This window comes from Corvus moneduloides, chromosome 6 (assembly GCF_009650955.1).
Source record: "Corvus moneduloides isolate bCorMon1 chromosome 6, bCorMon1.pri, whole genome shotgun sequence".
In the NCBI taxonomy this organism is placed as follows: domain Eukaryota; kingdom Metazoa; phylum Chordata; class Aves; order Passeriformes; family Corvidae; genus Corvus; species Corvus moneduloides.
The window spans coordinates 60,859,809-60,874,655 of NC_045481.1; the positions used below are offsets into that span (position 1 = coordinate 60,859,809).

The following is a 14,847-nucleotide window of genomic DNA, read 5'->3' on the forward strand; positions in this document are numbered from 1 at the left end:
TGGTCATAGGTTGGACTCGCTGATCTCAGAGGTCTTTTCCAACATAGTTGATTCTGTGATTCTGCAATAAGCGGCACCAGACGGCTGGGACCCTGATCTGGGGGACACTAACAACCCTCGGCCAGGGGCGATCGAAGCGCTCCCACCCAGCTGCGAGCCCCTCACTGGCTCAGAAATCACCTTTTATCCCCTCTTTTTGCCGAGCGAGGAGCGGGGGAGTCGCCGGTGTCCGGCCCCGGCTCTGGGGCTCAGCCTAGAGCTCTCGTCCCGGGGCCCGGACACGGAGTGCGGCGCGTCTTAAATGCCAAGTGCGGTGTGTTTTAAATGCAAAGTGCGGTGTGTTTCGAGCACAATTTGCGGTGTTTCGAGCACAGGGCGCGGTGAGTTCCGAGGGGCGCGGCGGCCGCGGGGCCCCCGCGAAGGGGCGCCGGAGCGGCGGGAGGGACCCCGTGAGGGGCGCGCGGGGCCCGCGCGGGGCGCGCGGCCGGCGGGGGAAGGCGCGAGGGGCGCGCGGAGCGGCCCCTGACGGACGGGACGGGACAGGACGAGGCGGCGGCAGCGGCGGGTAAATGGGCTCCGCTAAACCGCCCGGCGCCCCCGCCCGCTCCGCCCCGCGACCCCGCGGCCGTTGGGGCGGGAGGGAGGCAGGGAGGGAGCGAGGGAGGGAGCGAGGGAGGGAGCGAGGGAGGGAACCCGCCAAAGCCCCGGCCCGAGACCCGCGGGCGCTCGCCCGGCAGCGGGAGGAGGAGGGAGAGGCCGCGCAGCGCCGCGCTCCCATTGGCCGCGCGGGGCGCAGCGCCGGGAGCTGATTGGCTGCCGCTCCCGCCCCACCCGCCCGCGGCGGCTCCGCGCGTTGAATTCAAATCGGCACCGGGAGCGGCCCCGCGCTTCGGCCGGGGCCGGGCGGGCGACAGCGGCGGTATCGCCGCTCTCGGGGGCCGCCGGCGCTCTCGGACCGTGGGGTGCGCGGCGAGAGCGCCAGAGAGCGGGCGGGCGCGGGGGCAGCGTCTTCCCTGTGTTTAAACGCGCCGCCGACAGGGCCGATGGGCGGTGCTGGGCCGCGGCGGGGCGGGGCCGGGGCCGTTGGGCGGTGGGCGCGCGCGGGCCGCGCTGGAGGCGGGAGGCGGCGGGACGAGCCCGGCGGCCGCGGAGGGCAGCGGGAACCGGCCCGTCACGGTGCCTCCCTTCCTCCTCCCGCCCTGCAGAGCCGGCGGGACCTGCGATGTGGAGCGGCGCGGCGGGAGCGGCGGGTGTCGCCTCCTGAGGCGGCGGGAGAATGCGGCCGGCGGGCGGGGAGATGGGGGCCGGCGACAAGGTAATTCCTCCGGTGGGCGAGAGCAGCCGAGCCCTGGGGCTGCCGCCTCCCGCGGGGCGGTGACAGCCCCGCTGGCCGCGCTCAGCCCCCCTGCGGGTGAAACCGCTTCGATGGGAACGATCGCGCGTAGAAACCGCGGGATGGCAGAAACCGAGCGCGTATTGCCTTCACTCTAATTTCTGTCCTTGACAAAAGTTCCTGAAACTTCATCCTCACGACCTTTATCCACCGAGTCCGTAAAGAACACTTCTTCTTCTTGCCTCCCCTTTCCTCTTTGTTTTTTCCCTAATAGAAGGTGTGTGGAGGAGCAGGTATAATGATGTTTAAAGCGTGTTCGTCTCAGGCGTTCTGTGGCGCTGTGACAGGGAAGTTGCGATTGGAAGAGGGTCCCGCGGAGGTGGGGCGGCGTTGGCCCGAGCCCGCTTCCCTCACAATTCCAGGCTCGTAAGCCTGCCTGGAGCCCCGGGCACCTCGGTGGAAGGGGCTCCAGGACCACCACAGACCCCAAACCCATTCCTTGGAGGGCTCCGCGGGGCTGACCGCGCATGCGCGGATACACGGCGCGAAAAGTAAAAGGGGGAATAGAGGGAAACTACAAGGAACTGGATCGGTCCCGAGCTCCTGTCGGCCCCCGATCCAGACCGCCCGGGCATCCCTGTCCTTCACTTTCCCGTCTTTGGCCTCTCCTCTCTTGTTCTATCTCGGCAAGCCCCGCGATCACATTCCACCCCTTACTCCGCTCCGAAGTTGGTTGCGAGAGTTGGGAGCTTGTTAAAGTTCACTGTAAAAGAGCTTGTTAGCCAACACTTCTGTGACTACTATATACTGGGCTGGTCGCCGGAGTTAAGGCGATTATATGATAAAGGATAAGAGTTCCCTGACATGTGGGCTGGTGTCTCTTTAGCCCAACAAGAATTTATAAGGGGCATCACACCTGCTCCCGGGTCATGACAGGTTTCAGCCATTATTTATAGCTCTCCACTATGCATTAACATATGTTCTGATTGTACTTTCCTCAGAGGAAAGAAAAGGAAAATTACCCGAGGAATAAATGCCACGGGCCCTGAGCCTTAAGCTACAGGCACAGAAATGGTTTCAGGGAAGGGGCTCATAGGTTCAGAGTAGGACCGGAACCCTTGACTCAGAGCTACCCAAAAAATGCAATGGATCTCTTATCTCCCTTTGACTGTTATTGATAAATGGATCATGGTGCACCTGGTTTTTAATATCACTGTCGTTCTGGTTTTTAATATCACTGTTGTTCTTTTTCTTGGTGTGTAGGAAAATGAGCACTCTGAGCCATGCCAAAACGTACTGAAAACCCCTTTGAAACAAGCAGCTACCTCACAGTTGGTACTGACAGAGAGACAGCCTGACTGTCAGCCTCTAACCACACCCCCAAAACCTAAGGAAACCCCTCCAGCAGATCCATGGACACCTACTTCCAACCTGAAAATGCTGATTAGTGCAGCCAGTCCTGAGATTAGGAACAGAGAACAGGGAAGGCAACTGTCAGACAGTTCAAGTGTGGTCCTACAGACAAAACACTGTTTGCAGGTATGTGGTAAAGTTGGCTGTATTTATTTCTTTTTTTTTTAAGTTAGCTGAAGGCTGTTTATTCAGTATAAAAAATTATACATTGACATAACAGATTTTTTTTTAAAGTTTTGGTTTTGGAACATTTACCAAATGTAAGTAAGGATATTGACTAGGTACATGGAACAGGTAATGTTCTGGTTTTGTTTCAGAGCTGCTGAGGACAAAGGGAGAACACTGGCCCTTTGACAGTGCTCACTACAAAGCTGTTAAATATCTGTGTTTACATATTGTCAAAAATCTCACATTCTCTTTTCGTTATTTCCATGTAGGAGCACATATTGGGGGATGAAAACGAAAAGTCTCAGCCAAGCCGCAAAGAGAAAAGTCTCGGATTACTGTGTCACAAATTCTTAGCTCGATATCCTGATTACCCCAGCCCTTCACAGAAAAGTTACATTTGCCTTGATGAAGTCACTGAAGAGCTACGTAAGTTGGTGTTCATCCTATTAAATATTTCTTCATGCAAATTTGCCAATAACCTGCCATTTTTATTACTACATTTTTGCTTCATACAATTTTGGATGCTTACTCTGTTCTCTCAAACTTATTTAAACCCAGTTTTAAACTCCTCATGCCTAGAGCAGTTCTTTTAAGATGCTGATATTTCCTCAGTCAACTGAACTGAGAAACTCTGAATGTTGTTCCATATTAAACATCTAAATTATTGCTGATATCACAAATAACCAGTTGTAGTTTTTTGGGCTCAGAGATGAGGACTAAGATTAGTGATTAGATTTCTGCAGCAGGAACTAGCATTTCTCAAACTGAGCCCACAGCTTCCTGTCCGATCATGACATCAAAGCAAGAAACTGGTTTCTGTTCTTGATGATAACTTAACTTTCTAATTTTATATCACTACTTTTATATTGCACCAATGATTTCTGCAGAGTCTGTGTTTCTAACATCAAGCTGAACCTTTTTTAAATCAAAAGGCTATGGAATTACAGTATTCTACAGCTTATATACTATTAATAGTATATAATAGTCATAAAAATTTTAAATCGGTATGATTTACATTTTTTTATACTCTGTACAAAAGGACATCTCTTTTAGAAAATGTCTGGTCAAAACCAAGAGTTTATTAGACAAATGAGACAAGTGTGCTAATAAAATAACATATAAAAAGAAGTTATAAAACAGTTTCCTATCATGAATTTTCAAGGTTATTTAAGGACATAGTCTAAAATCAGTGCAGTGAATAATTAAAAATGCTCTGTTTTTTCTAAAGCTGGATCGAAACCCATGTAATGGCTCTTCTGGCAACAGTAAGTTTTATTTCTCGAGGAATGTTGAAAGCCAAGTATAACTCTGAAACATCAAGTCCTTCCATAAATGAATTGTTTTCCTTGCTGGCAAGACCTGTGGGGGCTATTTTCAGAAATTTTTGTGACAGGGAATTGGCAAAAATGGTTTAGAAGTATATGAAGAGGGAGGACAGGAATCTGTGCTGCAGGTAATGCATGGGTGAACATATTTTATGTAGCAGAGATGTCAGGTTCATCTTTTCCTCTGCAGACGTGGAGCGCAGGCGCATCTATGACATTGTGAACGTGCTGGAGAGCCTGCACATGGTGAGCCGCCTGGCCAGGAACAGATACGTCTGGCACGGACGCCACAACCTCCCCCAGACCCTGCAGGCCCTGAAAAAAGTGGGAGAAGAGAACAAATACATACAGCAAATCCAGATGATCAAGAAAAGAGAGTATGAGCATGAATTCGATCCTGACAGGGAAAGAAATGAAGAAATGGCAAGTTCTCTTGGCTCAAGTGAGCAGTCAGAAATGTCTTTTGTCGAGCTCCCAGGAGTGGAATTTCGTGCTGGTAATAATTCTCTATAATGCCAAGAATAATGTGTTCTTATAATGATCAATTTCCATGAACTTGGAAAAAACATTTATTTGCCTTCTTTTTTTTTTTTTTCTGAGATGGTACTGCCCCAAAGGCACCACAACTGTTTGTGGTGAGAAAAAGTGCTCTGCACTTTCTCACTTATCTTGTTCATTCAGTTCTTGTAACTTGTTTCTACATCAGGCGAAACTATCAAATACACCAACGTATAATCCAATTGCCATTACCACTGAATTATTATAGAAACCAGAAGTTACTATTGAATCTTATAGAAACCTGAAACATAAATTACTGATTTTGTTTTATAAATTTAGCTTTGATTCATGGAAGAAATTTTAATTACGGGTTAAGCACCTTAAGAGTACGAGTTGTCAGACAATAGGAAATGTGTATGTGGGATACATCACCTTTTCTTCTTTGTAGTTGGAGTTGGTATCCACCCAATCATCTGTTTCTTGTCATGTAGAAACATGATTCTGGAGTCAACATTGGCCCTGCCTAGTCTCTGTGTTGTTCTTACAATTATTATTACTGACAAATTTCTTCAGTGTTTTATGTTTGTAGCTGGTGTGTCACTGAATACTTTAATCCTTTCTCCTGTCTGCTGCAGCATCAGTGAATGGCAGGAAATACAAGTCCTTACGTGTGATGAGTCAGAAATTTGTGATGCTGTTTCTTGTATCAACACCTCAAATAGTGAGCCTTGAAGTTGCTGCTAAAATCTTGATTGGAGAAGATCAGTTAGAAGACTTAGATAAAAGCAAGTTTAAAAGTAAGTACAACAGCAAGTGTAAGCTAAATGAATTATCCCAGTACTACTTCATATAATGAAAAATACTGTCTTATTTTTCCTGCTGCAAATATTTATTTGAGCCTCCAAAAACCCACTAAACACCTTCTGTGGTTTATAATTTGTGTACATAAATGGTGTACATAATACCCACTTGAGAGGAGAAGTCCATTAAATCCTCCCTCCTGAAGTAATGTCACAAGGCTCCATACTGGTAACAATTTCTCTTTCCTTAAGCAGCCTGTCAAAGTTTTCAGCATCATTTCACCAAAGATGCCCCAGAATCATGCAAAATCTGTGTTCTGGCCACATAACTAACATGGTAGAAATCTAAAGAAATTCTGTAAAAGTCCTGTGACCAACTTGCATGTCAGAGGAAATGAAACCCTGCGCTCTAACTGCCAATTATTTCTTCATTCTTTTACCCTTCTCTCAGTTCCCTGCACGCTTCCTCCCCTTCCTCTCCATTCAAATGAAATGGTATTTCTAGGTCTAGGTCAGTACACATATAATAATTTAAAATGTGCTGCTTTTGAGGGATAGTTGCAGGTTTCATTGAAAATTAGTCTGTTCCTTGATTCTCAGACTCCTTTGCTTGTTTGGGTTTTTCTTTGGGTTTTTGTTGCTATTTTTTTTGTGTGTGTGTGTGGAATTGTATCTATGCAAATACTGATCCTTGCTGGTTTCAGTTCATTATTTCCTTTCCACTGCCTCACAGCACCACAAGAGAGGGTGGATGGCTACTCAGTAGGGGTGCTTTGCTTGCTTTTGTTCTTCCATAAGAAGAGCCCATCTCACACTAAAAGCATTTTCAGGGCATTCCATGTATCTGCCTGTATTTCAGGTGTCAATCCCATATTTTACCATGTTCTTGGTTATGAAGCACAGTCCCAAATTCCATGACTTGCTAGACTGTGTATTTTCAGCATCAGTTTTGGCCTAAACACGTTCACTTTGCTCTAGAACTCACCTGTAAATTGACTTCTGCCTAAAACTTTTCCCTAACAGCTCAACCCAGAGACAGGGAAGACATGCAGAATGATTATCCTGTTGGATTTTAGTGTCTCTCTTCCCTCCAGTTCCCACGTTTGCCATTGCATGTGTGTACCTGCCTTTTAGTCTACTTATTTTTACTACAGGATTTGTATAGGTTTGATCATTGCACAGAAACTGACTTGTTTTGAAAACGTTCTTTTTTCGGTATTTAGCTTAACAAACTTTGCAGTGTCTTCTAGATCTGTATCTATGTTGCTCTATTTTACATGTAAACTTTGTATCACAATGTTATTTCATTGTATAAATACCAGTTCCACAAAATTGTTCTTGTAATTTTCTTTAAAGCTGTTTCCTTTCAGCTGCTTAAAGGGTGTTACATTTCTTTATCTGATACATACTAACTTGTTAATTGTAACTGCTATACCTTTTTTTTTTAAAAATTTCAGCTAAAATTAGAAGACTTTATGACATAGCAAATGTTCTCAGCAGCCTCAAGCTTATCAAAAAAGTTCATGTTACGGAGGAGAGAGGTAGAAAACCAGCATTTAAGTGGACAGGTCCTGAGGTCTTGCCAAATACTCAGGGTAAGTGTATGTCATTTCCTCTTGTTCTGCTGATGATATTGGTCGTTTCTTTGTTTTCTCTACTAGAATTTTTTGACCAAAAGACAGAATAAGCAGAAAATCTTTTAGTAGTCGCATCACTGTCCTTAACAGCACAGCAGCCAGTATCTAATTGCACACAGTGAATGTTCACATATTGAGATTCTTGAATTTCCATGTTTGCTGCTGCTGCTGATACTTCAAGAATTATAAGTCAGGCTCAAATAATTGCTTTTAATTACCGAATCGGCATATGGTATGTATTTTCTTTTTTTTTCTCTTTTTCAGATACGAAACTTGAAGCAACTTCTACAACCTGTTCCCCACCTATTTCAGAATCCATCCCTTCCAAAGAGCAGTGCTCAAAAGCCCTTTTTCCTTCAAAAGGAAAGCAAAACTTCACTCGGCATTCATCTCTAATAAAATTAGTTAAGAGTATAGAAAACGACAGAAGGAAGATCCAGTCTGCTCCAACCAGCCCAGTTAAAATAAGTGCCAGTATGTATCTTTTTATAATTTTTCTTTTATAACTTCTTTGCCTTTGTTTTTAAGTCAGAAGAAAACAAAGTCTTGCATTAAATATTTGGGCTTGCCTTCTTCTCACAAGACATGCAGATGTGTGGTGGTGCCTCCTTTCAAAAAATAAATCTTTAGAACTGTCAGAAATATAGAAATGTCTACAAACCTTCTGTTAGGGTAGAATCACTGAATCTCTGAATATTGGATCTTCTCTGAACCTGCTTTGTTGTAGAAACTCTGCTTTGGAACATACTATCTAAGCAGTTCTGTATTCCAAAAAATGGCCAGAAAATTATCTGTCAATGTTCATGTTCTTGCTAGGGATTCTCTTTGGGGCCTTTAAAATTTGTTTGATGTAAGCTGTCATCCAGTTGATCAAATCAAATCTGGGCTGAGTTTGAGGATAAGTTGTCTCATTAAATGTGTATGTTACATTACATAACGCAGTCTCCTCCAATTAACTTTGAATTTTAACTTCTGAATTTGATGTACTAACAGTTTGGATTTGTTTTTCTCCTCCAACCAGGTACTTATCAAAGTTTACCAGTTTTCCCCAATACAGTAGCTCAGTTTCCAGCAATCACTAAACATCAGCTGGAAGGACAATCCAAGTAAGTTTGCACAAGTTTAAAGGTGAGAAGCTTTATGATGTCACTGGCCTTTAAGTTAATGTTAAGCTCAGTTCGAGTGGGGCAAGAGCCTGCAAAAACCACTAATCCCTTTTTTTCATTTATTTTCTTTTTATCGGATTGAGAAGTACAAGTTCATGTTAACTCTTTGTATTACAGTAGATAATTTGTCAGGGCATTCATTAAAAATTAACATTAAAATACATTTGGGCTTTTTTTGTTTGTTTTTTTGCTTAAGGACAGCAGAAGAGGTGCAAATGAAATGTGCCCTGTCCTCGCCTGAGGCTGTCCCCAAGCCTGAACCCTCTCAGCAGCCAGCTCTGAGCCAGCCCCTCGGGGTGTGCCCTTCGAGCCACAGCTCGGTGTCACCAGTCATCCTACCTCATCCTCAGTCTGGGGTTTCATATGCAATATATCTGCACCCTTCCCAAGCCCACACTGTGACAACCTACAGCCCAGGCTTCATGTTGCAGCCTCTGCCATGTGCTAACGTAACTGGAATTAAGAGTAATAATTCCAAAGTATTAAATAAAATAACCTCTGAGGAAGGGGACGCCCAGAGAGGTGTGGAGGAGCCAACAAAGTCCTTGGCAGCTGAAGAAAGACCCGATACGAAATCAGAAACTTCATCTCGGCGGTGCCTTAAAAGATCACAAGCATCACCAGAGAATAATTTAATTAAAAGGTGTAAAAGTGATGAGGAAAGCCTTGATACTTCTTCGGTAAGTTAAATTAGCTTTAAAATGCCATTTTATAGCTCAGTGATGTTGCCACCTACTCATTTTCAAAGTGATGTAGGAGCCTGCCGCTGAGTGTGGGCGTTTTAAATAACATCAGGCTTGAAGAGATGGTGTTCATTTGCTGTGCTTGCTGATGCTTGAGGGGCTGGGGTTTGTATCTAAAAAGACAAAGTGTACAGGTGTCGTGAAAATAAAACAACTCCCAAAACACTATGTCAAAACGTACCTATTTATGTATGATTCTGGAGTAGGTCAGGTTGAGAGCGAGGTTGGAAGGAGGTGATCTTTAAGGTCCCTTGAATTCTAGGATTCTATAAACTTGCTGCCATCCATTCTTGGCTTTAGAGGTGTAGGAGGGAAAGTGGACATATAAAATTCACTGGACAGGGAACGTCCCAAAATCCTGATACCCTCTAAATATTTCCACCCAGTTGTTGTAGGCATAATAGAAGAGCACATGAAGAGAATAAAAGGTTCAGATAATGTATATGGAGAGACTGGGGCTGGATTGCTTTCTACTCCTCTGCTGCTGATTGTTTAGCATCTCTGTAAATTATAATCTGCTGCAAATTTGGCTTGCCGAAACAGTCATCATATGCTATGGGTGTGTTATGACAGCACATGCTATCAAACATCCTAGCTGGGAAGGAACAAGAGGTGATAGCATGGACCTGGCTATCTCAGTGACCAGAAATTTTTATAGCACAAACTTGGGAATGAGGAAAGGGCTGTAACTGACAATGTTAAGCCTTACCACATCTGCCTTTCTTTCTGTATGTACTTTTTTCAAAGGGAGAATCCACTAAGAATGAGAAACCACCTTCCAACAGCTCACAAACTAATCACGGAATGGACAATGTCCAGGAAGAGAGACAGAATGAAACCAAAACAGTAGATCAAAACATGGCAAGTTGCTGTGACCAATGTATAAAAGAAAATATTCCAGAAGATGAAGATAAAATCAAAACAAAACAAGACATACCTGTGACATTTGCCATTCCTGCTCCTGAGGTAAGATTTGTCTTGCCCGGGAAAACACTACTTGGAGTCTTTGCAAAAGAAACATAACTTTAACAAACTACACCTACACAGGTTGTCTTTGGTTGGATTCTTTTTAGTGTGCTTTTAAAACCTTATTTTGTAGAAATGTAGGATTTCTGTTTCTAAGAGGACATAAAGAGGCTTTCAGGTTTCCATTGGAATGAAGGTCACAGTAAGGAGCTGAGGGCAATGTTGAGATCCCTTACCTCCCCAGTCCTTTGTTTGCATATACTGACTGTCAAATGCTTTGAAACAGGATCACACAAAACTCTTCATCAGTAAAATTCAGTATTCCGCAGTTAAGACTGATTGCTGTGGAGAACCTGGATAAAGAACAGTTGTGATGACAAAAACAGAATGTGTAAATGCAAAAGTTTTGTCTTCCAATATTTGTTTTATGAAAAACAATCCAAGAATTATGTGATGTGATGATTACTGGGTCCAGGATGTTTCTTCTGGAAAAAAAATATTCAGTATCAGGATTTCTTTTCCATCTAGTCAAATTGCACTGTGTTAATCCCAGGTGGATTTCCAGTTCCCCACCAAGAATATCAGCTGGAAATGGAGCCAGCTGACTTCTGTGTGGTTTTACTTGAAAGAGCATGTCGTTGAGTCTGTTGTGTCTCGTTTCAGACAGAAAGTAGTACAGGCATGGGATATGGGATCCTGGAGACATGGAGGATAAAGAATAAGGCAAGGGGGGTTGCAGCTTTGGAGAAAACATTTGGGGTTTGTTTATTACATGTTTGGGCTAAAGGTGTGCTGTCTCTTTCTTTCTCAGACTTTTTTTCCGTCTGGTTATCTTATTCCTCTGACTCACTGCACCCATGGCAACAAGGCAGAGTGTTCCAATAAAGAGAAGGCTGGCGTGTGCTCACTGCAGCACACAGCCTACAGCTCTCCCATCACTGGTCAGTGTCCAGGGCAACGGGCACGGGGCGGGGCTGGCTCAAGGGGCCGGGGCCAGTTCGTCCTAATCCCCGTCAACATTTGGTGTTTCTGTTTCAGGTGTCATTCCAATGCCAGCCTCAGAACTGAAAACAGTCAATATTCCTGCTTTTCATATAACACCCTTGAACATAATGCTGTCACCAAATTCTATAGCTGCTGCACCTGTACTGAGCAACTCCTGCCTCAATTCGAGCAGTACCAGTTCTGCCCCAAATCCAAGCTCTTCAGCTCTGAACTTTATGCTGCAACACATAGGACTAATACCTGCTGGTGTGCAAGTTCCTGCAAATCCTGTTCTTCAGCACGTGCCAGTCTCTTCCCAATCAGAAAATATCAGCCACAGCTCAGGAAGCACAAATGTGCAAGAAGGGAAGGTGAGTTGAAATATATTGCAACTCGACCATGGTGGGTTGAGTGGGAAGTACAATGCAGTAGTTCCCTTACAGCAGGTAAAATTTATAAATAAACATTTCTTTTTGATCTTTAGAAATCAGCACTGCCCAAAAAGAGCTAGCAGTGAAGGCCAGCCTAAGTACAGTAGAAATGAGAGGTTAGCGAGGAAGATAAGTGACTTATTTGTGGTGGAAGTGGAGCCAGCTGGAAGATGACAAGATGTGAAGAGACAACTGTTGTAGAGGGAGGATTTTACATAGATCTGAGACTGTGCTTATTAACAAATTGTCCATTTGTTACTTTATCTTTCCTTCTTGTTACTTCTTGTTACTTCCCTAATCTACTCTCAAATTCTTGTGTTTAATAATAGCTTTTCTTTCAATAGGATAGGATTGTACAGGATTTTAAATACTTTTTTCCCCACTGGAAGTTTTTCTTTATCTTTTATGTAATACCTTATTGCCTAATACCTGTTTGTATTAAAAAAGAAGGGGATTAGAGAAACCATATTTTTATGTATTTTTATATATATATAAATCAAGGAATGCAGGTATATCCTTCTCAGTAAAAAGTTAAGTTTTTAAATTTCAGGGGGAAAAAAAAGTTTGCTAACATCCTGCAGAAACTTAGAAGTAGAATTTACTTTTTATTCCCCCATAAATGAAAGTAACTTTCTCTTTTCTCTTTAGCCTTCTGCTCCAAAGGAACCTCAGGAGCCTCAGGCAGTTACAGAAAACTTTTTCCGCACACCAGGAGGGCCAAACACAGAACCCTCACTCTCTGCAAACTCAGATGGTACCCAGAGAATTTCTCAAGGAACTCTATATATTCCTCAACGAAAACTTGAAGTTTCAGAAGACTAATTTTGAGATAGGGAATTGCTGACTGTGTTAGCAGGCAAAATTACTGCTAACACACTGCACACGTCTGGCATTGTATGATGGACAATGGTTTGGACATGTATTGCCAAGACCTCAATGCTGGAATAGCCTTAATTAATGCTTTAGAAAATAAAACTGACTCTTAAGGAGAAAGTTAATGCCTAATAATTTTTCCAAAAGGCTTACCTGAAGTATTTTAACAACAAAGTTATGTATCTAGTGGGTTTTTTTGTGAGTGTGTGTTGATTTCTTCTATGCAAAGTAAGATGAAATTGTCTTTGTACAGAAAGGTACAGTCTATCAGTCAATACATATTTTGCACCAAAAAAAAAGTACTGTGAGTGTGTACATATTTTATGTCTTAACAAAAAGGCCATAGTTAAAATGTTTTGCTTCTGTGTTTAATAATGCTCTTTTGTAAAGTTAGTAAGAAGCACAAAAAAACCCCCAAATTTTCTTAATCAATTTTTATATAAGTTAAGAATTATTTATACTGTATTTTTAAATCAATTTGTTCAGATTAAATCTACATAAAACTCTACACTGACTTCTTCTGTTTGATCAGATTAGATTACCTAAGTAATACATTGTATATTCTTCATTCTTTTTTGTCAGGCAGGTGTTGCTGTGTTCTGAAAGAAGGGGGGGAAATGGTATTTCATGAAAAAGTGAATTAAGTAACTCAATGTGACTTCTGGACTCTTATCAGTAGATACTACAGCTCCTAAAAACAAGTTAGAACTTCTTAGGAAGTAAGATACCACCCTGGAGCATTCAGGAAAGTGTGTCCCAATGTCACAGAAATTTCAGTCAGGTTAAATCAAAGCACTTGAATTTAAATACGTGCAGCAGTGTCTCTTACACACTGAAGGAAGAAAGATGAAGACTCCTGGTGCAGTTTACACTCGTCTAACAAGTAATAGCTAACAAATTAAATAAAAATGCAGCATATCTGCTTTCTCAGGTGAAATGTACCTGGTAGACCAAACTGAGATAGGAGAAATGGTAGCAAAGCCCAAGACTGCATAAAAACCCCATAATTAAAACAGCTGCCACAGTAGAACAAACTTGTCTGCTCTTTAATTGTGCAAAGTTCTAACACAAAATACACCTGACAGACTAGGATCACTACTGAAATATTCCTAAAGGAGAGGAAAAGAATAAAAGCTGGAAGAGGGAAGAATTGTCACTAGAGCACTGAATAGATTTTTCTTCTCCAAGGAGATAACTGATGTTCCTTACACCTGCTATCAATTTCATTCTGGAAATATAAAGGCAAAGGTTTTAGAAACTTGCATTACTCAATGGAAACAAACCACCCTTTTCATTTTTGAACACCACAGCTGACACACTTAGAAACTACAGAAATCAGTCTTGGTGAAATGGTCTTCTCACACATGGTGCTCTGTTTTGGAAAGCTGAGCATATCTTTTGACTCTCTGTCCAGTGTCCCTTGGCTCCTGACACACTGCAGTTGCTTTTTCACCAGCACTTTTCTTCCTGTATGTTTGTTTTTCAGGGTGAAAACTGCTGCTTTCTCTGCTCCAAGGGTCTCATGCCCCAGAAGCCCTGCATTTGTCTGTGATAGCCCAGGTCCCTGCTCTTCCCACCTGTCTCACCTCCCATGGAACGTGCCCCAAGTACCTGATGTGCCCTGGAAAAGTCCCTCTGATCCCCAGGCTGGCTTTGCTTTTCAGTCGCTGTGTTCCAGCTCTCAGGCAGGGTTTTTTAATCCCTGCCTTTGATTTATAGAAAACTCTACATTCCCACTCCAGTTCATGCATGTGCAACTCCAGTTGCACATCTTGAGTCTTTTCTTCCTATCCCAGGCCCTGCTAACCACAGCTGACCCGGAATTACAGGTAATCCCAACTAACCTGTGTAGATCCAGCTGTTCCCTGGAGCTCTAAAGAGCCTTTCAACAATCCTTGCCAGGGCACACAGTAGCACAGAAATTAAGCAGCAGCCAACACCAGGAAAACTAAAGGTTGTTTAGCTGCATTTTCCCCTTAAATCCTCTGCCAAAACCAAAGGGAAAATTATTACATTTGGGGGCAAAACCTTTTTCTGCAAAGTTCCCTGCAGTTGGTTATGGTGCAGATCCATCTAAGAACACGATCTATAAAACATGAGTGAAGATTAGAGAAGGTTCATCTCTCTCACACGTCAGGGGTCCTAACCTAAGTCACCAAGGGTGCAAACACAAAGATTTTAGAAGCTTGTCAGTGCTTCCAGTGTACTCCAACAGGGAGCTCAGGCCTGCCCCAACCCCTTCTCGCTGCCCTCTTACAAGGAACCCTCATACCACACACACTGCACTGTCCCCTCTGCATTTAGCCTTATCTGACAGAACAGTTCCATTAACTATCTGGGGAGAACAACCAAAAAGAGATGGAGTCCAGCTCCTCTGCTCAGGAAAAAAAACAGTCCTCCAATTTTACACCAAGGATGTGCATTATAAAAACCTTATAAAAACCTCTGCATTATAAAAACCTTGCCAGACTCAACAGTAAACACATTTATAGGTTCCTAAGAGTTTTCTT

The 14,847-nt window shown here is 43.4% G+C and overlaps 2 protein-coding genes across 5 annotated transcripts in view; one reads left to right on the forward strand and one right to left on the reverse strand.

Annotated features, from left to right (window-relative positions):
• Positions 1 to 901: 901 nt before the first annotated feature.
• On the forward strand, positions 902 to 12,847 carry E2F8 (E2F transcription factor 8). 3 transcript variants are annotated; one of them, XM_032111539.1, is made up of 14 exons: positions 902 to 962; positions 1,206 to 1,315; positions 2,597 to 2,872; positions 3,184 to 3,340; positions 4,430 to 4,735; positions 5,373 to 5,534; positions 6,995 to 7,132; positions 7,439 to 7,648; positions 8,196 to 8,280; positions 8,537 to 9,020; positions 9,831 to 10,049; positions 10,861 to 10,990; positions 11,088 to 11,404; positions 12,113 to 12,847. In XM_032111539.1, exons 2-14 carry the CDS (start codon positions 1,277 to 1,279, stop codon positions 12,284 to 12,286), a joined length of 2,697 nt encoding a protein of 898 aa, XP_031967430.1. In that variant the 5' UTR covers positions 902 to 962; positions 1,206 to 1,276; the 3' UTR covers positions 12,287 to 12,847. The 3 variants fall into 3 exon arrangements, with proteins under 3 accessions (XP_031967430.1, XP_031967431.1, XP_031967429.1); XM_032111540.1 differs by lacking the exon at positions 902 to 962 and adding an exon at positions 11,518 to 11,580 and having other exon boundaries at positions 1,123 to 1,315; positions 12,113 to 12,194; XM_032111538.1 differs by lacking the exon at positions 902 to 962 and having other exon boundaries at positions 1,123 to 1,315.
• The window catches only part of ZDHHC13 (zinc finger DHHC-type palmitoyltransferase 13), a 41,491-nt gene continuing 30,617 nt past the window's right edge, over positions 3,974 to 14,847 (reverse strand). Inside the window, exon 21 of one of the 2 annotated variants that reach the window (XR_004240688.1) lies at positions 3,974 to 4,554. The gene's annotated coding sequence lies outside the window, so the exon portion shown is untranslated. Of the gene's footprint in view, positions 4,555 to 6,187; positions 10,403 to 14,847 lie in introns of those variants that run through there. The other variant, XR_004240687.1, reaches the window with a different exon arrangement.

What these genes read in the sequence shown, in the direction of transcription:
- E2F8 (XM_032111539.1), top strand. Translation starts at nt 1,277, where the DNA reads ATGCGGCCGGCGGGCGGGGAGATGGGGGCCGGCGACAAG. An exon ending in TGAAGTCACTGAAGAGCTAC is followed by an intron (nt 3,341 to 4,429) that starts GTAAGTTGGTGT and finishes TTTCCTCTGCAG; the next exon opens with ACGTGGAGCGCAGGCGCATC. An exon ending in TTGCCATTCCTGCTCCTGAG is followed by an intron (nt 10,050 to 10,860) that starts GTAAGATTTGTC and finishes TTTCTTTCTCAG; the next exon opens with ACTTTTTTTCCGTCTGGTTA.